General features: G+C 48.1%; 3 protein-coding genes and 1 long non-coding RNA gene across 5 annotated transcripts; 2 read left to right on the top strand and 2 right to left on the bottom strand.

Moving 5' to 3' along the window:
- On the top strand, nucleotides 10,261-10,764 carry LOC110437356. The gene is made up of 3 exons (XR_002455449.1): nucleotides 10,261-10,377; nucleotides 10,452-10,580; nucleotides 10,666-10,764. It is a non-coding gene; the product is annotated as an uncharacterized LOC110437356 (long non-coding RNA).
- On the bottom strand, nucleotides 12,765-13,994 carry LOC110431660. The gene is made up of 3 exons (XM_021450918.1): nucleotides 13,817-13,994; nucleotides 13,391-13,727; nucleotides 12,765-13,306 (listed from the first exon to the last, which is right to left on the bottom strand). The coding sequence occupies exons 1-3, from the start codon at nucleotides 13,907-13,909 to the stop codon at nucleotides 12,765-12,767; spliced, it is 972 nt and encodes a 323-aa protein (XP_021306593.1). The 5' UTR covers nucleotides 13,910-13,994.
- Nucleotides 18,914-22,007, top strand: LOC8057357 (scarecrow-like protein 30). Of its 2 annotated transcripts, none has more exons than XM_002466139.2 (3): nucleotides 18,914-19,134; nucleotides 19,218-19,562; nucleotides 19,671-22,007. In XM_002466139.2, exon 3 carries the CDS (start codon nucleotides 19,800-19,802, stop codon nucleotides 21,753-21,755), a length of 1,956 nt encoding a protein of 651 aa, XP_002466184.2. In that variant the 5' UTR covers nucleotides 18,914-19,134; nucleotides 19,218-19,562; nucleotides 19,671-19,799; the 3' UTR covers nucleotides 21,756-22,007. The 2 variants fall into 2 exon arrangements, with proteins under 2 accessions (XP_002466184.2, XP_021306618.1); XM_021450943.1 differs by having other exon boundaries at nucleotides 19,652-22,007.
- Nucleotides 22,456-24,799, bottom strand: LOC110431665 (uncharacterized protein At5g02240-like). The gene is made up of 7 exons (XM_021450944.1): nucleotides 24,545-24,799; nucleotides 23,913-24,184; nucleotides 23,780-23,816; nucleotides 23,585-23,682; nucleotides 23,435-23,496; nucleotides 22,974-23,097; nucleotides 22,456-22,836 (listed from the first exon to the last, which is right to left on the bottom strand). The coding sequence occupies exons 1-7, from the start codon at nucleotides 24,603-24,605 to the stop codon at nucleotides 22,717-22,719; spliced, it is 774 nt and encodes a 257-aa protein (XP_021306619.1). The 5' UTR covers nucleotides 24,606-24,799; the 3' UTR covers nucleotides 22,456-22,716.

Here is a 24,812-nt window from a genome sequence, read left to right as displayed (position 1 = left end):
CGGTTGGCTGGCCGCACGCCGCGCTTTGCGTCCATCGCAAGTTGTGCTTGTGCGCCAGCCGCTGCGCTGTGTCTCAGCCTCTGCTCTGCTCTCCTGGGCTCCTGGCCGGTGGGCGGTGGCCATTCTTCTCGCTACCTCCTCTGACGGCGCGAGTGAATTCGACAGGTCCGCTTTTGGTAGTACGCCGTGTTCCTTTTTTCCACAATGTTCTTGGAGGGTCCCTTGTCTGCTGCCTGCCGACGGCCGGAGGGTCTCTTTTCGTCGGCGGCCAGTGCTTTTGCTCCGCTCAGGCCGGTCGTTTCTGTGTGCTTCGCGCCTTCGCCTTCGCGAGTACTATGATGGGCGGTGGTGTTAAAGTCTCCATTGGCAATGCGGCAATGCCATGCGAGTTCGAATAAAAGCCGACGCCCTCAAATGTGGAGGGAAGCAAAGCTCTGGCGCGCGCCCTTTCGCCGCCGGCTCGCCGAGAACCGTCCGTCTCTCCTGCAAGTGCACGCCGTGTGCCAAAAGCACCAACTGTCTGCACTCTGCAGACTGCACCTGAATCAACATGCTTTGTATAGCCATGGGCGGAGTACATACAGCGCACAGCTCGTATTGTGACCGGCACTTGCATCGCTACAACTATGTACGCGTGCCATGTCGCCAATGCCTATGCCTCTGGCCTCCCCATCGTCAATGATTGGAAACCAGTGTGGCTGCGAATTGCAGCCTCAAACACGTGCCACGTAGCTAGAGTGGACCTGGTCACCCGCAGAGACACAGACCCAGGGTTGGTGTGTGAACTAATAAATCTGACCATGCATGCAATGCAGCCGGGCGATGCAGATCGAGCTAGTAACCATGGCAGCAGCCAGCAGCAGATGCGATTCATTTGTTGGGTCATGGACGGCTCGTGGTAGATGCGGAGTGCAGTGGTAGGCCGGGCTCCAACTTTCATCTCTGCATGCGCAGCGCAGCGCGGGGTCGTCGTACACTCGTACGTGCTAGTAATGCCGTGACACGTCACGTGCTTACTGGCTGCACGTACGCGCTGATCAATCGTCTAGCTACCAAATGACACTGACTTAGCTCTCACGGTGGTTGCGCCGGTACTAGGAGTGAAGTGTCGCGTGTTTCTTAGCGTCACGGGGGCGTTTAGCCCGACGCCACACCCACAAAAACAGTTTCGGCCGTGGACCGTGGCTTGCAGTATCGTTTTCTGATGCCAGTTTCCAAAGCGCTCGTTCGTTCACGAGCGCAACAAGAAGACGCGTGGATTTTCGATCGCAGACGAAGAAATGCTCGGTGGCGCGCGGCCCCGTCCGGGCGGAGCCAGGCCTCGGATCCGTGCGTGGCGGGCGACATCCGCGACGGCGCGCCACCATTACTCTGCTCTCCGTACGACTCCGCTCACGGCCGAGGCCATGACGTCGTCCCCACCACCTCGGCCTCGAGCAGATCGCCTCAAAACCGCGCGCACCGAACTGATCTCACACAAGGCTATGCTATGCTATGCATGCCCCGTTGCAGGCTTGCAGCGTCGCTGACACGCTCCGGTCGGACGTGGCTGGTCCCGCACCCGCCCTTCAAAGCGCCTCGCCAGAATTGAAGCTTCCCTTGTCACGTCCAGGCTCCCCTCTCCCTGTCCCTGCACGCCCCCATCCCTCTTCACTGCTCTCGCGCGTGACGTGCACGAGTGCATGCCGGACGTACTACGCCAAGTTCAATCGGGATACGCCCTCCTGCCGGACGGGGCTGCCTGGCGTTGCATCGATCGGCACGGCGGATGTACAAGATCTTACCGGCAGGACGCCGGTTATTAGCTCTACTAGTCAGAACTTCAGACGTGAATGCGACTGCGACACCCCGGCGCGCGCCGAGCGGCCACGTACAGTACTGACTTGCTACGCGGGCGCGATCACGGGTCAAACAAAAGCGCCCACAACGCCTCGGCGGGACGCCCACTCGACGACCAGGGACAGCGCGCGGCTTCCGGCTTTTCCGGAGGAAATCGCACGGCAGAGTGGCAGACCGGTGTGGTTTGCTTCGGTTGGGGGCTTTCGCTGTTTCGGTGGGGTGCCCCGACGAGCCGTGAATGCGATGGCGACGGCAGGTTCGGGGCGGCCTTTAGCTCGTCGCGCGGTACGCTTGCCGGGCGCGGCCACCGCGCGCCATGCCCACGCATGCATGTGGGGGTCTCTGGGTGGTGGTGGGTGAGCGAGGCGAGGTCGCGTCCCGTGCCACCCGTCGCCTGGCTAACGGTTTCCTTGTACGCACCCGCGCGCGCGCGTTAACTCTCCAGCGCGACGTGCGTGTCTGTCGTGTCTTGGCTTCCACGTCTCCCCGCTGGTCTGGTTAATGGTTCTCGCGGATTCATTCGCCGCGAGGCCACACGACGCTGGGTCGAGCGGCTGCGCCTGCACTACTTCGGTCCACACCTGCCTCTGCTCTTCCACCGGCGGCTCGGGGTACAGAGGTCAGGTCAACTTTGAGCTCTATGATTACTACACTTCAGAACTCTCACTTTGCTAGTGTCACTGCTTCAATCATTTGCGAGGTTGGTCAGCTCTATCCTCGACGGCTGGACCCTGGAGTAGGTTACCAGGGTTGTTGAAGCCTCGTAAAGGTAAACGGGACGGGGTAGTAGACCATATCTCCATATAAGGTATTGTTTAGTTTTACCCACAAATCAAAAACATTTTAAGATTTTCTGACACATCGAAACATACATAAAACATTGAATATAGATAAAAAAAAATAACTGATTATACAGTTTGTATATAATTTGCGAGACGAATCATTTGAACCTAATTAATTTATGATTAGACAATATATAATTACTAAATATAAACAAAAATACTACAGCACCCTACCTAAATGCAAAAAGTTTCTAATCTAAACAAGGCCTAAGAGTATGAGTATCCTCCAACAGTCCAACTAGCCAGTCCCATAGCCATGTGAGTTTTCGTCGTTGCGTATAACAAGCAGCAGCCAGCGGCCAAACAAGAGTCACACAGCTCGCGGCACTTGCGCTTGCGCGAGGACCTGCCGACGCCCCAGCTCTTGGAGTTTCCCTGCGCAGCTGTAACGATTTGACCTGACGGCCGGCCGGCCGCCGTGTACGGAATACTGTTACCACCGTGCGCAGTACTGCCACCAACTACCGTGCACTACGTACTCCACAGGTGTAGAGCTACGGATCTAGTGCTGCGGCACGATCACATGCCCGCAGCTGAGCGGCGGATCGTGTGCACGGCGCTCGTCCGATCTTGTTTGACAGTGTGGCCGGCGGTGGGTGGATGGATGGATCATCCGTGTGCCGTTGGGTTGGGGGGCCTGGACAGACAGACCAAGCCACCAAGGTGGACGGGGTTTGGTTTGGCGTCTCGGAACCCGAGCCACGAACACGTACTGTGCGTAACGCAGCATGATCGATCCGGTGTCCCGTGTCCGGGTCCAGCTGTGAGTGCGAGTTCTTCCAGCGTGGCTGGGCTCGTTGCCAGAGAGGAATATTTGTACTGACAGCGAGAAGAATACACACAGCAGCAGTCAGCACTCAGAGAGTTGCGAGGGCGATCAGCGATGCCGAGCCAAGCAGAACGGCGAGCAGAAAGATGTTCGGACAAAGGGAAGGGCACGGCAACGTACGCTCTGCTCGCGCCTTTTTCCCGCCCTCGTCTCTCTCTGCACTCCTCGGCCGGCGGACGCAATGCTGCCTTTGCGATCCGCTGGAAAATACTCGCGGTCACCGCCTGTCTGAAAAAAAGACCCGGCTTTACGAGACTTTCGTGGCGCTTGCTGCTACCCCGTAGTGGAGCTCAAGCACGCTTTTGCACTAGTCCTATGTGAGTGAAGTCCACAGCTGCGGCTGCACCGACGCCGATCCGTCGTGCTGCTGCTACAGCAATCACAGCACACTCTGATCGAACGAAACAGTGGCACATGGCCGAGTTCTCATGCGGTTCACACGCCGTCGCCCGTCGGTCTAACATCTGTCATCTGAATGCAGCAGGCCTCTACTCGCTGACGCGGCCCGTTCCGTTATGCGCCCCACGTTTATGGCTGCTTCCTGAGATTTGTTTTGTTTTACATATGTTGGATGTACTGAATAAGGCTTTGTTTAGATCCAACTTTTTTTTAGATTTTGATAGTATAGCATTTTTATTTTTATTTGATAAATATTATTTAAACATAAAGTAAGTAGCCTTAAAAGATTTATTTTATGATTTATAGATAAATTATGTAATTAGTTTTTATTTTTATTTAGAATTGACGAGACAAATTTTTTGAGTCTAGTTATTCTATGATTAAACAATATTTATCAAATATAAATAAAATTGGTAATATTCATATTTTACAAAATATTTTGCAAGTAAACAAGGCCTAGGCGTAGCCACTGCATATGGAACTTCACACGGAGTGAGCTACTGAGCCCTGCAAGCAATGTCACGTCTCATGTGCAGTGATGTGATGGAGCATTTGTCTCTCTTTGAAAACCTCGTCGCAGGAGGCCATGTGCTCCTAGGCCTTGTTTAGTTCCGAAAAATGAAAAGTTTTTCGGTACTGTAGCACTTTTGTTTGTTTATGATAAATATTATTCAATCATAGACTAACTAGGGTCAAAAGATCCGTCTCGTGATTTACAGCTAAACTGTGTAATTAGTTTTTATTTTCGTTTTTATTTAATGTTTCATGCATGTGCCACAAGATTCGATGTGACGATGAATCTTGAAAACTTTTTGGTTTTCAGGGTGAAGTAAGGCCTTGTTTACTTTCCAGAAAATTTTGCAAAATTTTTCACATTCTCCGTCACATCGAGAGTATTAAATATAGACGAAAATAAAAACTAATTGCACAGTTTGGTTGAAATTGACGAGATGAATCTTTTGAGCCTAGTTAGTCTATGATTGAACAATATTTGTCAAATACAAACGAAAGTGCTACAGTGTCTATTTCCTAAAATTTTTTGGAACTAAACAAGGCCTAAACAAGGCCCTAGGCTCTTCTTTCTTTTCATCAGGCACGCAGATGGTTGGTCGAGCCTCGCGCGTCAGCTGCTCTCGTATTTGTGGAATTGTGGTCATTAGGTGGGTTATAGTGCTGACCACAGTCTGGACAGATTGATAAGGATTTGACCACTCTTTTCTAGCAGCTGATGGCTAAACATTTTCCTGAGAACTAGCCAGGTTTATGGCTGCCAAGTGCCAGCCTGTGGTTTTATGGAGTGTGAACAACCCAGCACATGCGTTGCGTCCAAACATGAATGAAACCGGAAGGTTTGCAGTTCAAAAGTTCAGAACTCAGCGCTTGACTCACGAATCAGACATTCAGACGTTTATTATCAGACTGGAGACGGCTTCATCAGATTGGCGTCTTCGTCGTCGATTTTTTTTTAGCCCATTTTTAAAACTAATTTCAAAAATATGCCGCTTCCTAAAAAATTTTCAAATCTAGGCCGTTTGGCCCCGCCACCATGCATGGCGGGGCAAAACCACTGCACCCCGCCATGCATGGTGGCGGGGTTGAAGCGCCACGTGGCGGCCACCTGCGAGGCCATGCTTACGTGGACCCCGCCACGGTCCATGGCGGGTTTGGGTACCCCGCCGGGGATCATGGCGGGCTTGGCTTCCCCGCCGCGCATCATGGCGGGGTTGGGCCTGACAAAACGGCCCGCCCCGCCCCTTCAGTCCACACGCCGTGCCCACCCTTCCCCGCAGCCGCAGCGTCGCACCGCCGCCGAGCCGCGACCGCCGCGCCCGCGTCCGCCTGCTCGCCGCGGCCAGCGCCAGCCTAGGCCCGCCCCGCGCCCCGCCTGCGTCCCGCGCCTCGCGCCCGCCGCACCCCGCGGCCCGTGCCCCGCGTCCCCGGTGCTCGCCGGTGGCCGTGCGTGGTCGGGGCCGCCTGCCTCGGCTCCCTCCGGCCTCGGCCCGTGCTCGGCCCGTGCCCGTGCGCTGCCCCCTACCTCGGCCGCTCCAAGCCGACGTGAAGGTATTTTTTTTCTAAATTTTTTATTTAAATTGTTAATTAGTTTTGTTAGTTTATATTAGTAGAGATACAAATTTAGTTAGTAATTAAGTTTGTTAGTTAGTTTTTTTCTAAATTTTTTATTTAAATTGTTAATTAGTTTTGTTAGTTTATATTAGTAGAGATACAAATTTAGTTAGTAATTAAGTTTGTTAGTTAGTTTTGTTAAGTTTGTCTATTAGTTAGTTATATTAGTAGAGGTATTAATTTACTTATGTAAGTTATTTAGTTAGTTATGTTAGTAATTCGTTCATTATTTAGTTAGTTAGTTAATATTAGTATAGGTAATAATTCACTTATGTAAGTTATTTAGTTAGTTATGTTAGTAATTTGTTCATTATTTATTTAGTTAGTTAATATTAGTAGAGGTAATAATTCACTTATGTAAGTTATTTAGTTAGTTATGATAGTAATTTGTTCATTAGTTAGTTAGTTAGTAATGTAGTAATTAGTACTATCGTATTGGTTGGTACTACCATAATTCTTAGTTGTTGATCGGATGTCAAATCGTTTTGTAGATGGATTACGGTGTAAGAGTTTTTTACGGAGGAAGTGTTAGGAGAGAGGATTGTCAGTTTGAGGATATGTCTGAGGATTTGGAATGGTTTGATGGTCCCCCTAGTTTTAGTGATCTATGTGAGCATTTGAGTTTGAAGTTTGGCGATGCTTTCACACTAAAGGGTAGGTTTGATGTTGGAAAGAATAGGGCACACTATGTGATGATGGACTTGTGCAACCAAGCTGAGTGGTCCCGATACAATAGGGTCATCCAAGGTTCGAATGTAGGCATGGCTGAGTTGGTGTTGGAGACTGTTGAGAATGAGGAGCCGTCCTTCGACGACGGTGGTGATTGTGGTGTGCAGATCCAACAAACTATGGAGAGTATGGACTTGGATGGTAATTGGACGCAGGAGCGGGTTCAATCTCCTCCAGTTGGTCAAATAAGAAATGATTTTGATGTAGACGAGTTTGAACAAGAGGAGAATGAGGCGGCAGAGGATGAAATGATTGGTGATGATGTTTGCTCTGATTCTGAGGAATCAGAAAATGAGGATGTAGGTTCACCTGGCATGTGTGCACCGGTTCGTGGCATGCCCTCAGGAGTTCCGCTTGAGGTACTTCATGCAACGCAGACTCAGGGCAATTTAGCCACAGGGTATCCAGGTGATGGAGAGGAATATGAAGGATGGGTTCGGGTTAGAGAGGCGGAACCTTACGTTGCACCACCCTCTTATACATCGGCAGAGCTTACACAGCTGAGGGAGGCTGGCTTGCCCTTTACCGGTGTTCCAAATTATATGGATGTCAGCATGTCGCATATGGCGGTTTTTGACACGGGTTTGCAGATTTGTAAGGAAACATTGTACAACCATGAAAATGTAATACTCAAGAAGGGAATGATTTTCAATACGATGTCTGAGATGAAGTTGTTCCTTCAGGACTATGCTGTATATCATCATAGGCCGTACACGGTTCGGCATTCCGACAAGGAGGTAAAATTTCAAATAGTATGCAAGGCAGGGTTCCCGTGCACGTGGAAGTTGAATGCACGGAAATGGTCCAGTGATGGGAAGTGGAAGCTAACTTCAGTGGAGCAGCCGCACAGATGCCAGACTAACAAGGGCAAACGGTACCATCCCCAGTTGACGGCTCGGTACCTTGCTCGCCGTATATTGGGTCTTGTAGATGCGGACAACGACGTATCGGTGTCTTTCTTGCAGGAGACCATAGCCACTTTTGTTGGGTATGAGGTAACATATGGAAAGGCATGGCGGGCAAAGCAAATTGCCCTGGCAATTCGGTGGGGTAATTGGGAGGAAGCCTATAACAGGGTTCCACGCATTTTGTGTGCAATGCAACATTTCAACCCTGGCATGAGATGGTTCGTATACACAGGAGGGTTTTATCTTCAGAACCCGTTGAGGCATATTCTGTACCGTGTGTTCTGGTATTTTGATCAGTGTAAGCATGCATTTTAGTATTGTCGGCCAGTTGTTCTAGTTGATGGCACGTTCCTCACCGGCAAATACAGAGGTACATTGATGATGGCTGCTCCTGTAGACCCTGAGAATCAAATTGTGCCACTGGCTTTTGCTTTGGCAGAGGAGGAGAACAATGATTCGTGGTCATGGTTCATGCGTCTGCTCCGTCTTCACGTCCTTGGTCCTTCTCGCACCATTTGTTTGATATCGGACCGTCACATTGGAATTCTTAATGCTGCCGGTGAACACATTGATGGGTACCCACCCCTAGTGCACCGTTGGTGCATGAGGCATTTTGCCGCTAATTTCTGGCGCCGTCAACGGAAGAAGGAGGTGGCAGACAAGTTAAAGGAACTTTGTAATAAACGTACGGAACATGAGTTTAAGGAGACAATGGCGGAACTACAGAAGATGTTGAACCGAGCGGGCAAGGCATGGTTAGATCAGCAGATGGAAAATAAAGCGAAGTGGGCATTAGCATATGATGAGGGTGGGTTTCGGTATCGCATAATGACAACAAACTCCTCTGAGTCTTTCAATCGTGTGTTCAAAGGCGTTCGATCTCTACCAGTGTCCGGTATAGTTGAGTTCTCTTTTAAGAAGTGCAATGAATATTTTGTTACGCGGTATGGCCTAGCCCTGAGAAATGAAGAGGAGCTTGGAAGATGGGGGAAGGCTGCACACGAATATTTGCCGGAGGCTGAGGAGTTGTCCAAGCAACAGGTTGGCGAGGCCTATGGACGAGACAGACTTGTTTATAGCGTACGAGCTAGAGGGGGCACAAACCTTGGTGGCGAACGATTTGGTGGGCGAACGTACCGTGTGGATCTTCAAAAAGTAGAATGCAGTTGCAACGTACCTCAGATCATGCATGCCCCTTGCTCACACATGATTACGTCTTGTCGGCTTAGAGGTTTTGACCATACAGTTGAACCATACATGTCACCCTTGTATCTCCGTGCCAACACCCAAAATGTTTGGGAGAAGAGCTTTGAGCCGTACCTTGACGAGTCGCAGTGGCCTCCATATTATGGTGAGGACTACGTGCCTTATCCGGACCTAAGAAAGGTAGGGAAGGGAAGGAGGAAGAAGAAGCGACTGAAAGGCGATATGGACAATATGAAAGGTTATGGCGATGACATGTATGGTGGCGATGACTTCAACGAAGAACGTGCGCAGAACCTATGCAGCATTTGCAAGAAACCTGGTCATAACGCTAGATTTCATAGGAGGGGTAGACAAGAGGTTGTTTATTAATCTTTGTGCTTATCAAAATTCTTAGTAAACATGCATTTATGTTATTCGTCATCAAATTTACTTGCTTTGTCTTATTACTAATGTTATTAATTATACTAATGTTGTTTCTTTCATTTTTGAAACAGGCGGGCTACGATGGCGGCGCGGGCACCTCATCCCCGCTTTAGCCTCATTGAGGCGGACTACGACAAGGACCACCGGGCCAAGGCCTTGTCGGAGCAGCAGAGGCCGTTGTGTGTGCTTCGTGGTCGCACGCACCACGTACACAGCTGGAACGAGCGATACGCGCCGTACATGTGTCGTGCAGGCTTTCTTGAGATCGTCCGGGTCTACAACAGTGGACTTCCCACTCTAGACCCTGCAGTTCTTACTGCTTTTGTTGATAGGTAACATAGCATTTTACATTACTTTAATTTGTTTGTTAAATATGTGCCTTCAAATAATTGATATACACAACATTATAACGATGCAGGTGGAGACCAGAGATGCACACCTTCCACACACCTTGTGGAGAAATGACTATCACATTGCAGGATGTGAAGATGATATTGTGTTTGAGTTTGTCTGGTCATCCGGTGACTGGGGTCGTCGATGAGTCTACTTGGCTAGACTTGGTACAGGAGTTTTGTGGTAGGCGGCCATCAGATGCTGAAGTTAAAGTCACCAAGTAAGTTTATATTTGAGTCCCATTGAAATTACTAATACAACCATTTTAGATAAATCTATATTTATACAATATTTGTTTACTTGTAATTGCACGAAGACCTCAGGAGTGTCGACGTCTTGGATTACGCAGAACTTTGGTGCAGGACCACCGCCTGATGCTCCAGATCATGAGGTGGAGATGTATGCAAAGGTGTGGTTGTGGCACTTCTTGGGGGGTTTCTTGTTCCCTGATTCCTCAGGAGACAGCATCAGCTGGATTTTCCTGAGGATCCTTATGCAGCCACTGGACAACATTGCCGGCTACAGTTGGGGTAGCGCGGTGCTTGCATGGACATACCGTCAGCTTTGCCAGGCCTGTCGTCGCCAGTCATCGAATGGAAACCTAGGTGGTTGCTCATATCTACTTCAGGTTTGGATTTGGGAGCGTTTTCCAGTTGGAAGGCCCACTAAACCTCCGGGTTTGCCTGTAAGTGCATTTGCTATTTCGATTTCTTCATAACACTTAAGCCATTTATGACATTATGTTTGTATTAATTGCAGGTATGGGTGCATGAAGATGTTGGACCCACCGCCCTTTTTCTCTGGTCAGATGCTAAGGTAGTCAGGGGCGAAGCAGACAGGAGGTACAGGCAGTACACTGACGAGCTAGACGTGTTGACACACAACTACGTAAGTTCAATTCACTTTTAGTACTAAATGCACTATTAATGCGTTTTATTTTGAAATACTAAAAATAAGTTTACAAATTTTACAGGTCACATGGTCACCGTGGTCTCGGTGGGAGCTAGAGGGGTACCTTAGTCCACGCTGCGACGAGGAGGATAGCGATTGGCTTTACGATGGCCCACTGATCTTCTTCCACGTGGTCGAGATGCACTACCCTTGCAGGGTTTACAGACAGTTTGGGAGGCTGCAGGGGATTCCACCACTGTATTCCACAAACGCTGAGCTGCATAGGTATGATGGCACTTTGTTTGTTTCCATTAAGTGGCTCATTGCTAATGCAATATATTTTTGCAGGATTGATCGCAGGTTTCGGTCCACGCAAAAGGATTGGGCGGTCAGGCACGATGCACATTTGCAGACTTGGTATCACAGGCAGGTTCCCCTCGTCAACTCACTACCACCGCACGACCCGACCAGATGGATGGAGTACCTACAGTGGCAGCACCGGAGTACGAGGACTCATATCATGGTCCCGTACACCAACACCCCTGCAGATGAGGGTGGTGAGGATGACATCGCCGATGCGTTCGACGAGGTGCAAAGGGTTGACAAACAGGTTCTTAGGCCCCCTTAAATAGATATGTGGTAAGTACCTTGGACTTTCATGTATTATTTGATGTTTATGGCACAACAGTTGTCCAAATGATCGAGTTAATGTTGTGTGTGATGTTGTAGTCACAACAGTTGTCTAACTACTCCGAGGAAGCTAGCAGGCAACTGTTCCGGAGTAGAGACGACAAGAGCAACCCTCTTCGCAGCTTTGTCAAGGTACTTTCAAAAAAATATTTCATTATTACAAAACAATTACAACTGAATAATGCATGTTGTCATTTTATCCTGCAGAAAATCAAAAAGGGCTGCAAGAAGTTAGCGGCTAAGCTGAGCTGTGCAGACACGACATATGCGCCTCCGTTGCACCCCATGTTGTCTAGGAGCCAGACGGCCTCGATGTCCACCAGAGCTACTTCGGCTAGGGTCGCTTCCTCCTCTGTACGTACTCCGCAGTACACAGGGAAGGGTCCAGCGGACGTGGACGATGAGGATGAGGCCCTTCAGTACTCCACGACTAGTGGCGACGACGACGACGACGACGAGGACGAGTTACAGTGGGAGTTCACCGGTCACGAGGAGATGGGTACCTCACAGCTAGGCGGTGCTCCTATTGGTACACAGGGGGTGGAGTACACACAGGAGGAGTACACACAGGGGGTGGAGTACACACAGGAGGAGTACACACACGTCGAGCACCAGGTGCCTATGCTGTGCTTTTACTTTTCTATATTTGCATGATTCAAAAATTAAAATTACTCATTAGGGTGCTTGTTTGCAGGGTACTTCGTCCACACAGGAGATGGAGCGTGTCCATAGGCGGCAGCGCGAGAGGCAGCGGCGAGACCGCACGGACGTGGGGTGGACAAGCAACGTGGTGCCTACCAATCCTAGGAGGCGACGGAAGCCGCGAAACCGCTACACCCCTGGCGATGATTAGATTAGACATGTTTAGCAGTTGGGACTTGTCATGTAGTACCTGTGACATATTGTTATTTCCAGCACGTTGGTACCTGTGACATATTTCTAGATAATTGATGTGCCTTTTTTTAAGAATTAGTGTGAATTAATGTAGTTGTTCGGATTTGTCATGTAGTGACATATCTCTGTCTTGCCAAACCAGCTGCGAACCCGAACAATCGGTTAACAAAATACCAAACAACGGCAGTGCAGCAAAGGTGCTGGCAAATTTTTGGCTACCCCGCCATGGCTGGGGGCGGGTTAGGGCTACCCCGCCATGCACCATGGCGGGGTAGCCCTAACCCGCCCCCAGCCATGGCGGGGTAGCCAAAAATTTGCCAGACCCCCATGTACCTAACATAGCACTACTCAAAGTGACTTCCTCTATTTCTTTTTAAATATTACACAAAAAACATGCAAGAAACAAAACTTTTAAATGTTATATTAGTTAAACATGTTACAAAATCTTTTTCAATTGTTATGTTAGTTAAACATTCTGACAGCTGTGGACTTTGGCGAGGAGCGATCAAATTGAAATACGTCGGAATACAAATTATTACATGACAAGTTTCAAAGTACAAAAGTCTCATCCCTAAGCCACTCACATACATTACCACATCAATCAAACTGCGTGCACCACTGCGTAAGCAACTCGTCCTCGGACTCCCAATCGTCCACTACAACCTCCTTACCCATGCTCGCCTCCGCTGCCTTGCCCTCACTAGCCTGTCTCTCGTAGTAAGCTGCCTTTGCCTCTTCTGCCGCCTGAGAGTATAACTGCCCCTCTTCCTCGGTCATGTCTGTTGGCCACCATGAGTCATAGACCGATGTCTTCTGGTTGTGGTATGCAGCCTCACCCTCCTCTAAGGCACCGACAGGCATCGGTCCTGACGCCTCACCCTCCTCTGCAAGACGAAGTAGGTCGCCTATCCTTCCCATTTCGTAGTCATGCTCGTCCTGAGGGTACCCCAATTCCTCGGCAAGACGAATGAGGTCGCCTATCCTTCCGGTGTCGTCGTCTTCCTCCGCCTCGTCCTCCTCTTCGACCACAATCGGACGGCTAGCGGTGCCACCAACTGCAGCCTCCCGCCCTAATATCATATTCTCCGCGTACTTAGCACGGCCCACATCTGCTTGCCAGTTTCCGGTGCATCCAATCTCTGTAAGTACAAAATTTAAAGAATTAATAACATATTCATTTCAAAGAAACTAACAGTTTCACTTTCAAAAATTAAATGACTCACTAGCACATAATGAGGCAATAGTATCGTTCAAGCATTGCATCTCAGCTCTCTCAGCCTCCTCCGCAGCCTTCCTTGCATCCTCTTCAGCCTTCCTTGCACGGTACTCCTCTATCTCCTTTTCCCTCTCCTCGGACCACTTCTTCCATGCAATACTCGCAGGGTTACGAACACGCAACTCCTGGGCGAATGCAAGCATTTTCTTCTTATGGTCCTTCACAAAATCAGTGACGTAGTTTGCAGGATAACCTCTCGTCTTGCGAACTGCTACTCTTGCCTTATACTCATCTTTGAACTTAAACACATCATCAGATGATTCCCATTTGCATTTCTGAGTGCTCTGTTACGGGAAATATATGAATACAAAGTTAGCGTACAAAAACAAATATATGAGTATACTAGTACTAAATGTGCACAGTCCTAGCAAACCTCATCATAGTCGATCATGTGGCCACAGAAGTGGCCAATCCCAAGACCTGAAGGAACTAGGCCGTAGCTAGCTTCAACACCACATTTGCACATCACGGGAGGCGCAATAGACCTCCGCTTCTTCTTCCACTCTGGAACCTCCTCCTGCTTCTCAGGCTCTGGCCAATGGCTCTTTGGACCATAGATTCACTCCGCGAAACGACACTTTCGAAAACCACGATCCTACAAAAAGAACACATTAGAACACACATATATCAACTGAAATTTTAAGATTGAATCAAAACTTACTTCACGCCGCAGAGGACAAACGAACTCTAGTTCATTCCGTGGATTTATCACGGCTTGTTCTCCGCAATGACACTTTGGAGGATCCTCGAGCCGCCGTGCAGAGGCGACGGCCTTCTCTTCCTCCGTCATAGGAGGAGGGTTAGGGGGGGCGGAACCCAGCGAGTAAACAACTCACGTTTGCAATGATCAACGCCGGGGTAGAAAAGCAGAATTCTTGGGTCAAACTTGTCCGGCCCGTCGATCCATTGGAAGAAAAAGCACCGGAAGTAGGGCTACAAAAGAGTTTCAATTGTCTCATTGGGAATAAAAAGATAAAAAACCAATAAGAAAAACAAAGGGCACAGTGACTTACGCTATAACTATAACAAGTATAGAAGCAACGTGCCGCAGTATCCGGATGTCTCGATTGGCTCACGTGTGCCGGATGTCCACAATCACAATTTGGAATAGGTTCCTCGGGAGGCACGGGGGCATCCTTGCAAGACACATCGGGGTACAACTCTCTAGGACGACCCTTTTTTCGCCAAATAGACTCACGATACGAGTCCTCCATCTAAAAACGCGAAAATAATTCAACACAAATCACATAACTAAACAAAGTAACGTAACAAGAGATTTACTAAACATATTAAATAACCAAATGAACTTATCTAAACTATGAAAACGTAAAAGTTGTAAGAAATTTACCTTATCCAAACGAGGGGTGGCCGGGAAAACAACCGTGAAGAACGACGAGGCGGGGAATACGCAGCGGAGAGGAGCTCCGAGGAGGGGCAATGGAGGTGAAGGACGACGCGGAGGGGCACCGGAGAAGAGCGGAGCTCGGGTGTGAGAGAGGGAGAGAAAGAGAGACACTCGGGGTGAGAGAGGGAGACAAATGAGAAGAGATGGCCGTTCGGCCGACTAAGTAGGGCGCGGGTGCACCCCGCCATGATGCGCGGCGGGGTTGCAACCCGCCATGATTGGTGGCGGGGTCCCCGTACCCCGCCATGGCCGGTGGCGGGGTCCACGTCAGCCGGCCCCGCCCACCGGGCGCCACGTGGCACTTCAACCCCGCCACCATGCATGGCGGGGTTCAGTGATTTTGCCCCGCCATGCATGGTGGCGGGGCCAAACGGCCTAGTTTTGAAAATTTTTTCAAAAGCGTGTCAAAATTGAAATTAGTTTTAAAAATGGGCTAAAAATAAAAAAAATTCTCGTCGTCCCCCTTCGCCGGGTTCAGTGACGCCCTCTCTCGGTAGCCGGTACCAGTCCATCGTCCATTCATCTGGCTGCTTGCAAGTACGCAGCAGTGCCCAGTACACCTACCGGCGGACTAGGCGTTTGGCGCCACCTCCTTGTTGGCTTGGACGAGCCGGAGCCAGGTAGCCTCAGCATCATGTGTTGCGTCATGGGAATTGACCCGCCGGCTCTGGGTGACCTCACGCCAGATATCGCCGCCGTTGCATTGACCCGATGAGAAGATATGGATCGAGCTGCCCGGGCAGTGCCCACAGCACGCGGCTCAAGTCAGCCGCTAGCCTGTGACGGTACGTGGGCGGGCGGGCGGACAAGCGCAAACCGCCGCTCCCGCCTGCCTGCCGCACACGTCGCAACGCATCTGCGCTCGCCGCGTCAGGTCGTTGGACTTTTCGGTGGGGGACGCGTGGGGCCGCGCGGTGAGATGCCGCCGGCGCCCCGTTCCTTGCTTGCAGCAGGCTACTGGTGTGGGCAGTCATCAGGCATTTGTTTAGGGTCTTGTTTAGATGCCAAAAGATTTTAGATTTCGTTACTGTAACATTTTTATTTGTTTGTGCCAAATATTATCTAATTATAGACTAACTAGAATCAAAAGATTTGTCTCGCGATTTACAGATAAACTGTAAAATTAGTTTTTATTTTTATCTATATTGAATGCTTCATGCATGTGTCGAAAGATTCGAAGTGATGGGGAATCTTGAAAACCTTTTGATTTTTGGGGTGAACTAAACAAGGCCTTACTTCCATCTAAAATAGATTTTTCATCACATTAAATCTTTAAATGTATGTATGAAGTATTATATATAGACAAAAATAAAAACTAAGACCTTGTTTAGTTCTAAAATTTTTAGGAAATCGACACTGTAGCACATTCATTTGTATTTGACAAATATTGTGTAATCATGTACTAACTAGGCTTAAAAGATTCGTCTCGTCAATTCTGACCAAACCGTGCAATTAGTTTCAATTTTCGTTTATATTTAATACTCCATGCATGCGTCTAAAAGATTAGGCCTAATTTCACAGTTTGGTTAGAATTTACGAGACAAATCTTTTGAACCTAGTTAGTTCATGTTTGTTTAATAATTACCACAAACAAACGAAAATACTATAGTGTCATGATCTTTTTTGCTTCACAAACTAAACACGGCCCAGGTACTCGGGCCTTGTTTAGTTCACCCAAAAAACAAAAACTTTTCAACATTTTCTGTCACATCGAATCTTGTAGCACATGCATAGAGCATTAAATATAGATAAAAACAAAAACTAATTATACAGTTCTGTAAATCGCAAGATGAATCTTTTAAGCCTAGTTACTTTATAACTAGACAATGTTGTCAAATAAAAAACGAAAGTACTATAGTGTCGAAATCCAAAACTTTTGATCTAAACAAGGCCTCAGAAAAAAAAAATACGAGTTGCACAATATGGATAATTACAAATTCAGGTGTTACGTACTGTTACCCGATGTCTGTTTACACAAAAAATCGAGTATGCAGTAATTCAAAATTGAGTTAGTGTTATCATATATAGCCAAAATTAACAAAATCTGCAATTTCAACAGAATTTGGCAACATTTTAATGCAGTAAATAGAAGCAGTCTTTAAATCACTTCATGTTTTCATATTAATTTTCAACAAATAGATTACAAGTTAGTAAATATATATCTATATCTATATTTATATCTAAATAAACTCTAAAGTAATCGTCTACCTGATGACACCAATATGCTTATACACTAGAGCATATATATGAAACGTGGAAGTGGTCCATTGTATATGCGCAGGGAGGGGCGCAAGCACTGTGTGCCAACAACGAAAAAGTGGAGGAGTAGGCGAGCAAAGCGAGAGTGGGTGAGCAAAGAAAAGCGGGCGAGGGAGGCACGATCACTGGACGAGATGGGAGGGAGTCGAGCCACATCGACGGATAAGGTGAGGCACAGTCAGTCAAGTTGTGCGAGGCATTGGATGATGAAGTTTTCTTCTGTGTTAGTCTAATTAGGCTACAGACCCATGTGCGCGACGTCCGAACAAGACATGCGCCCGCAAAGTTTCATTTCCGCCAAAATATTGGCTCTTAGGCCGACGAGAACCGCACACATGAGTCACAAGCTCGGCCCTAACGGAATAAGTGGTATCAGGCATGTTTAGGACCGTAGTGCGGTGGCCACTTGGTGTAGATCGCGGCCACGGTCGTCAGGCCGCAACACGGGGGACATGTTAGCTCATTCTAGTGTTTTTATCAATCTCGTATGGTGAAAAGAATTATCGATGCCACGAGATGTGTTTGGTGTGATTTTTTCAATTCTTGTGGTAGGACAGCTGTAGATTCAATTTTAATCGAAAAAATGAACACCCCAACAGGTGGTGGAACAAGCCGACATACATATGTTCTTGGTTGAAGAAAAAAGCAGTCGCAACTTGCTATAGCTGTTTCAAAATCATAGCTAAATAGGGCCATATAGGAGATGGTCCAAGATGAGATGAAGCCCCTATATGGTAAGGTGGGCGGCTCCCCCACCTATCATTGGTGAGGCCATGACCCCACTTCTTCTACTCTAGGACTAATTGCGCGAGGATACAGGGTATAGAGAAAGAAGAAGGCTCCAAGCTTCTACGATACCAACTATAAAAGACATAACCTAGACCCAATTGCCCACAACAACCGCCATCTAGCCCTCGATAGAATCAATACATGATGTACATGTCGTTTGGTCTTGATAGTGATAGTCACGTAGACGAGTGACGAGAGGAATAACGAGCATGAAGTCAGTGTCATGTGAGGCACTCTAGAAGCCAATTGTCATGTGTGTTGGTCACTGTCTGTTGGTTGATACCCGTCGCACATCACCATTGCCTAATATGCTCCTCCCCCTAAAATTACGATCGTGCTTCACCCTAAAATATTACCAACACGCTATTAACTCCGCCCACTGGATGTCTCTTGCCGCTCGCTCGACAACGCCCCCACTGTCTCACTCGCCCCTGGTCGAACCGCCACCACTACCAATTTAGGCACCGTTCTAGACCTAGACACGGAGGACAATGGAGGTTCCCACCACCGACTCAAACCTTAACTCCTACTTTGCACGAGAGAGACAAAGCCTGTGTGTTGACAATATTTACAACGCACGTGGGGCATAAAAAGATTGTGAGATAATTATGTTGCCACAAGCGTCATGGGCACTAATGGTCTAGTTGGTCCGTCTTCTTTGTAAGCTTTAGCTTACCGTGAAGCATTTGTTTGTGGCAAGTGTTTCTTTTTTTGTTTTGTTTTGGAAGAGCCTCACGTGTCGTTTGTTGCAAGCGACCGAGCCAACAGGGTCATGAGTCCACGGGCCGCTTGTGCTGGGTCATGAGTCCACGGGCTTGTCTCCGCTTGTGCTGGGCTTGTCTCCAGTCTTGGGCTTACAAGAACACGCGGTAGCGGCCAGTTCCATTCCGTTTTATGCTTCGGCCGTGGATCACGCTTACCTGGTTCTGTGGTCATCTTCTCGGGTCAGCATCTCGTGGAGTTTTCACAGTTCACACCAGTGTCATCACTGATTGCCATTTTGGCTCTTCCCGTGATTATCTGTCCTGTGGCCATATCGCAATTGTCACGATCGATGCGACGCGACTCACATCGAATCAGTATCACAGTAATCGTGGAACCAAAAATCAACGAGGAGTCGTAGTGGAGGTGAAGATGGCTCTCGTCCTTGGTCCTTGTTGCAGCAGGCGGCAGGCAAACCATGGCATTGCCCCCGCGGTCCGCAGAGAATCCCGCGCCGTTCCCCACGCGTCACCGAGGTGCGCCTCGTGCTCCCGCTCCCCTCTCCACCTCGACTACCAAACACTGATCCGGTCGCTGATTTGCTGGTGCTGCTGTTTAGGGTAAACAAATCCCCCAGTTGACAAACAGAGCGCTGCAGCAGCGGTCCTGGCCCAGCGCGAGAAAACTCTTTTGCTCTTGGAATCTTGCTGCCGCTGCCCCCCAATCGGCGCCGCTTTCTTCCTAGTCTCTGCAAGGTTCCGCGCATCACCATCGGAGACTTGGGATGGAGGGCACCGCGTCTTCTTGGAGCCGCGACTAGGGAAGCCGCGTCTCCTTGCCGTCTTCCCAGTCTGTGTGCAGGTTACAGCCGGAGATCAGAGATCTTGGTGCAGACAAGTTCTTGTGCAGTCTTTGCAGATCTTGGTGCAGACAAGTTCTGTTTGCTCCTCCATCGATTTTCAGGGTAAATATGTCGTCTCCCTTCTTAAGATGGATATATATGCTTGTCGTCGAAGTATATAATATGCTGCTAATACCTTGTTCCATCATCAGCTTTTCTTCCCATTTGTAGTTCTGTCTAGGCGGAATTCTTCTGTTCTTGAGGGGAAAAAAAAGGTAGCGTAGAGGTGAGATTTGTGAAGTGAGTTGTGGCACTAAAGAGCGAAAATCAGAAAAATCTTGTGGATACAATCTCCAAGGAATGATAATGGACCCCCGTCCTCGTGATAATCTCAACTTTGGTGCTCGATTGCCCACCCCAAATCCACCCACACCTCACATGATTAGCTTCTCCCTCCAACAGCCACAGCCTCAGTTCTTCCCGTCATATGGATTCCACAGCCACAACCACAACAACCCTGCTATCAGCTCACATCCATCTCCACCCTCAGTCATGCCTGGCTGCACCACGCCAAGCCCAGCATCAACAACCACAACCGAGGCAGACAATGCCGAGGATCTCTCCGAGGCTGTTGCTGATGATGCAGTCCTTGCTTACATCAACCAGTTCCTTCTTGAAGATGAGGATGAGGAGTCCTATCCTGTTACCAGTGTGCCTGTGGAGGATTCAGTACTCCTCGCCGCTGTCGAGAAACCATTCGTCGACATCCTCAAGTCTGCTAACCATATCACAGCAAAGGCCTATGAAGTAAAATCCTGGATCACTGATGATTGCCATTCCACGGGAAGTGGAAGATTTCATGATGTGGTCACAAGTACTCTGGACTCCACCCAATTGGCCCCTGAAATGGTTCAAGGGGATGTAGTTGATGCTGTTCATAAGGGTCAGAAGAACCCACGTGACAATGACTTGGAGGTGGAGAGGAGGAAGAGCAAACAGTCCGCATTGTGTGATGAGGAGACTGTCCGAGAGATGTTTGACAAAGTGCTGTTGTGTACCGATAAGAATTGTGCGTTCCACTCACCAATGCCAGCCGATGCACAAAACAGCGGGGGATATGTGAAAGGATCTGGAAATAGAAGAGGGCGAAGGAAGGGAAGATCCGGTGCTGGTGCAGAGCAGGAGCCAGTCGATCTCACAACCCTACTTATTCATTGTGCTCAGGCCGCGGCTATTGATGACCACAGAAACTCAAGTGAGCATCTGAAACAGATTAGGAAGCATTCTTCTGCTACTGGAGATGCTGGCCAGAGATTGGCACACTACTTTGCTGACGGGCTCGAGGCTCGCCTAGCTGGCACTGGTAGCAGCATCTACCGTTCACTTGCTGCAAAGAGAACTTCTACTGGTGATATGCTGAAAGCGTTCAATTTATATGTTAAAGCATGTCCATTTAGGATAATATCACACTATGTTGCAAATACGACCATCTTAAATGCTACGAAGAGCGTGACAAGGTTGCACATTATAGACTACGGGATAATGTATGGTTTCCAGTGGCCAATCCTCATGCAGCGGCTCTCAAAGAGATCTGGTGGGCCCCCAACCCTTCGAATCACTGGTATAGACTTTCCCCTGTCAGGATTCCGCCCTGCAGAGCGTGTTGAGGCGACAGGGCGACGGTTACATGAGTATGCCCGTATGTTCAATGTTCCGTTTGAATATCAGGCCATTGCTGCCAAGTGGGATACTATCCAAGTTAAAGATCTCAATATAAAGAGCGATGAGTTCATTGTCGTTAACTGCCTTTACCGAATGAGGAACATGATGGACGAGACGGCAACAGATGACAGCCCGAGAACAAGAGTTTTGAACACAATCAGAAAGTTGAATCCCCATTTGTTCGTTCATGGGATTGTCAACGGTACTTACAATGCACCCTTCTTTGTGACACGGTTTAAAGAGGCTATGTTTTTTTTCTCTTCAATCTTTGATATGCTTGAAGCAAATGCCTCACGGATGGATGAACATAGGCTGCTGATAGAAAGAGAATTCTTTGGACGGGAAGCTATTAATGTGATTGCTTGCGAGGGTACAGAGAGGATTGAAAGGCCAGAGACCTACAAACAATGGCAGATGAGAAACCTCAGGGCAGGCTTCAGGCAGCTACCTCTGGACAGAGAGATAATGGCGAGAGCAAGGTACAAGGTTAGCAAGACCTATCCGAGGGATTTCCTCGTGGACGAAGATAACAAGTGGATGCTACAAGGTTGGAAGGGTCGTGTCATATATGCTCTTTCAGCATGGAGTACCTAGACTTGTAAATCCTAGTTAGCTTAGCTGACATCTTCCCTTAATATCTTGATTTTTCACTATTTCATTTTGTTGTATTATGATTACGTTAATGAATCTGTCCCTCGTCTAGGAACCAAAATTTTGTAAGTTTGAATTGACTGCCATAAAGATTTTTGTCTGTGTGCCTGACATATTTGCCGAATAGTGTAAGAGGTTTCTCTTTGTCCCTATATATCATATAGGACAGAAGACAGTAGCATTTTTTTTTGGGTATCATCTCATTGTTTGCTACCATCTCTTGAGTAAAAGATGTTGAGGCTCAGCTGATACCTTTTACAAATCTGTATACTGTTTTGCGCATTAATCTTTGGTGATGTAATGTTGATTAATTTTGACCCTTCTCCGGTAGTAAAGATGTTTAGTTCGATTTGACTGGGATAAATATAACTTCTAGGTATATGCCTGACATATTTGTGTAATAGGGTAACAGTACGCTGATTATCATCCCTTCAGTTGAGTTAAAAACATTGAGGTGATAGTTATCAGCAGCAGCACTTGTGGTCGCAGGCTTGCAGCAGCACTTGTAGCTCCAGCACGTTGGGTCCCATGGCCATGGGGGTCTGATGAAGCTCGCTTTCACCGCTAATTTGTAGAGGAACTACTAGGATATGTCAGTGGAACGACGGGGAAGTTGCAGTTGCAGCTGAAGAATCCAAGCAGGTGACTAACTGTGCTGGATAAATTGTGCCCAACAATTTATGCAAACAGGGGTTCCTAATTACTTGTCATATTAGCTCTTAACAGTTTACACAATGGCAACCAGACGTTCAGCAGTGCACTGCAAACAATGCACCAATTTCTTTCTTCAGTTTTAATACAGCTTTGCAATTGCACCAAACTGCAGCTCCATGCTCAAGCTACCTGATTATATCTTCAGACACCATGCAATCTAGAACTTGGAGTAGGCTTCTCAGCAGCTCACTCAAAACCGAGCAGTAATCTGGGAGAACAGTGCCCGAAAGTCCTTTGTTGGCGTGCCCACACCTTCAGGCTTCGAGGCCAAATCAAATGCCTTGAACTTGGCCTCTTCATACTGCAGAGCCTATTATCAGAGAAGAAAAATGATTAAACTCAGAATGGCTGTCTCACCACGCTGCCCAATAGACCCATGGCTATACACAATTTTAACCAGGTCCTTTCAGACAGATATAGATGGTGGTTTAGAGCATATATATTTACCTGTACACAAACCTCAGCCACATCGGCTCTAGGAATCGACTTTGTGTCAGTCTGGAGAAGTTCATCGTCTTTCCCCACAATTAACTCTCTCACTCCTCCATCCTTGTCTTGTAGACCTCCTGGCCTAAAATTTAAGGCGCAGAAGAAGACAGCATCAAATTATGTAACAGAGAAGCAAATGAGATTGAACATTTTCTTTTGTATTAGCCTCATGCGATTTCCAGCCTTCCAGGCTTTACACTAGAAATGCACTAGATTATTGTACACAAAATATTTTTTTTTCAGTTGTCCAAAAACAAGGATCAGCATATTGTCCCTTAAGAGTCCAGGTAAATACCTCTTTACTTCTTTATATGCACAAAACAAAGAGAGTAATACTCTACTGAATGGAGACTACCATAAGAAAAAGCAGCAGTAGAATTTTATCAGTTCTAAATGTTGTGTACTATACTAATATGTACCTTATGATTGTATAAGGGACTCCACTGTCTGCCAAATACTGTTCTGCCTTGCGCTTCCATACCTACAGCAAACATATGCAATAATCAAGATCCCACTTCTACAATTTGTGAATAGTAGTTGCCTAATGGAACACCCAGATTTTAGCTTACCAGTATATTGCCATTACCCAGGCTGTTCAGCGGATGGTTAGGATTTGTTCCTCCCATAGATCCCACCAACACAATATGCTTCACTCCAGCAGCTTTAGCTGCCAATATAGGTCCAAATTAACAATCATTTATGCTCTGAAGTATATGATCTGCCAAAACAAACAAAGTGAAGCACTGAGCAGAATGAACACATACCAGCATCAATCTGATTCTTTTGGCCAACCCAATCCACCTAAAACAACCACAATCAATGTTATCACAAATTAAACTGTTCAATAGCAAATTCTACTAATGCACATACAATCGTGGACAAGATTCATCAACCCACCTGCTCAGGGTACATTCCATCTTCATAGTAGAACTCAGGCCGCCCACCTTTGCTAGGGTCGAAACCCGGTTTCATTTTTGGGACTGCACTGGTGAGGATTATGAGCGCATCGACCCCTTGTACAGCAGGTGCTAGACGATCCGTGTCTCTTATGTCCGCAATGTAAACATCACTGGCTCCCCCAATCTTCTGCTTGCTCTCCTCTGTCCTGACCAGCCCTCTTGCCACGAACTGCTCGGACCTCTCTTTCAGTTTGTTGTAGACAATTTGGCCTAACATCAAGTTAACCCCCAAGTGAGCAGTGAATTCAAAGAGGAACTCAGTTGCAGAAATTGCTACGCACCCACTGCGCCCTTACTAGCGTTACAATTCAGCACTAAACTGTACAAGACGGCAGCCAAACTGAGCAAAAAACCAAAAAATCCAAGGCCGTTCCCATTTGGATCACCATTCCCTAACCACTCGTCTCTACCCAGCCAATATTCCCCATCTCAGGAGCCTTGAACAAGAGGAGAGGCGAGTCGATTGATCATCTCTCTGGTTGTTCACTACGAAGCAGTATTGAAGCACGCGCAGCGACTGCGAGGGCCTAAATGCTGCGCTACCGGAGTTGACGGGGAAAGCAGAGCTACCTGTGCGGCCGCCGGCGCCGGTGACGAGGACGGTTGGACGGGAAGCGGCCGAATCCGCCATGACTTCTCGCGACGATTCGATTCGTGCTGGACGCCCAACCCGTCTCGGTCTGTGCCGTAGATAGCCTCGGCGGCAGCCCGGACCACGGAGGTGGGTTTGAGAAACGTCTAGAAGGTCGTGCCGATCCGGCACGCCCCAAAGCCGAGAGGGCGCGCGGCGCGGAGGGCGTCCACGTCACCCTTGTCGCAGTAGTAGGCCCATCCGAAA

This window comes from Sorghum bicolor, chromosome 1 (assembly GCF_000003195.3).
Source record: "Sorghum bicolor cultivar BTx623 chromosome 1, Sorghum_bicolor_NCBIv3, whole genome shotgun sequence".
In the NCBI taxonomy this organism is placed as follows: Eukaryota; Viridiplantae; Streptophyta; class Magnoliopsida; order Poales; family Poaceae; genus Sorghum; species Sorghum bicolor.
The sequence above is the reverse complement of the archived record's forward strand: the minus strand, read 5'-3'. Positions and strand labels throughout refer to the sequence as shown.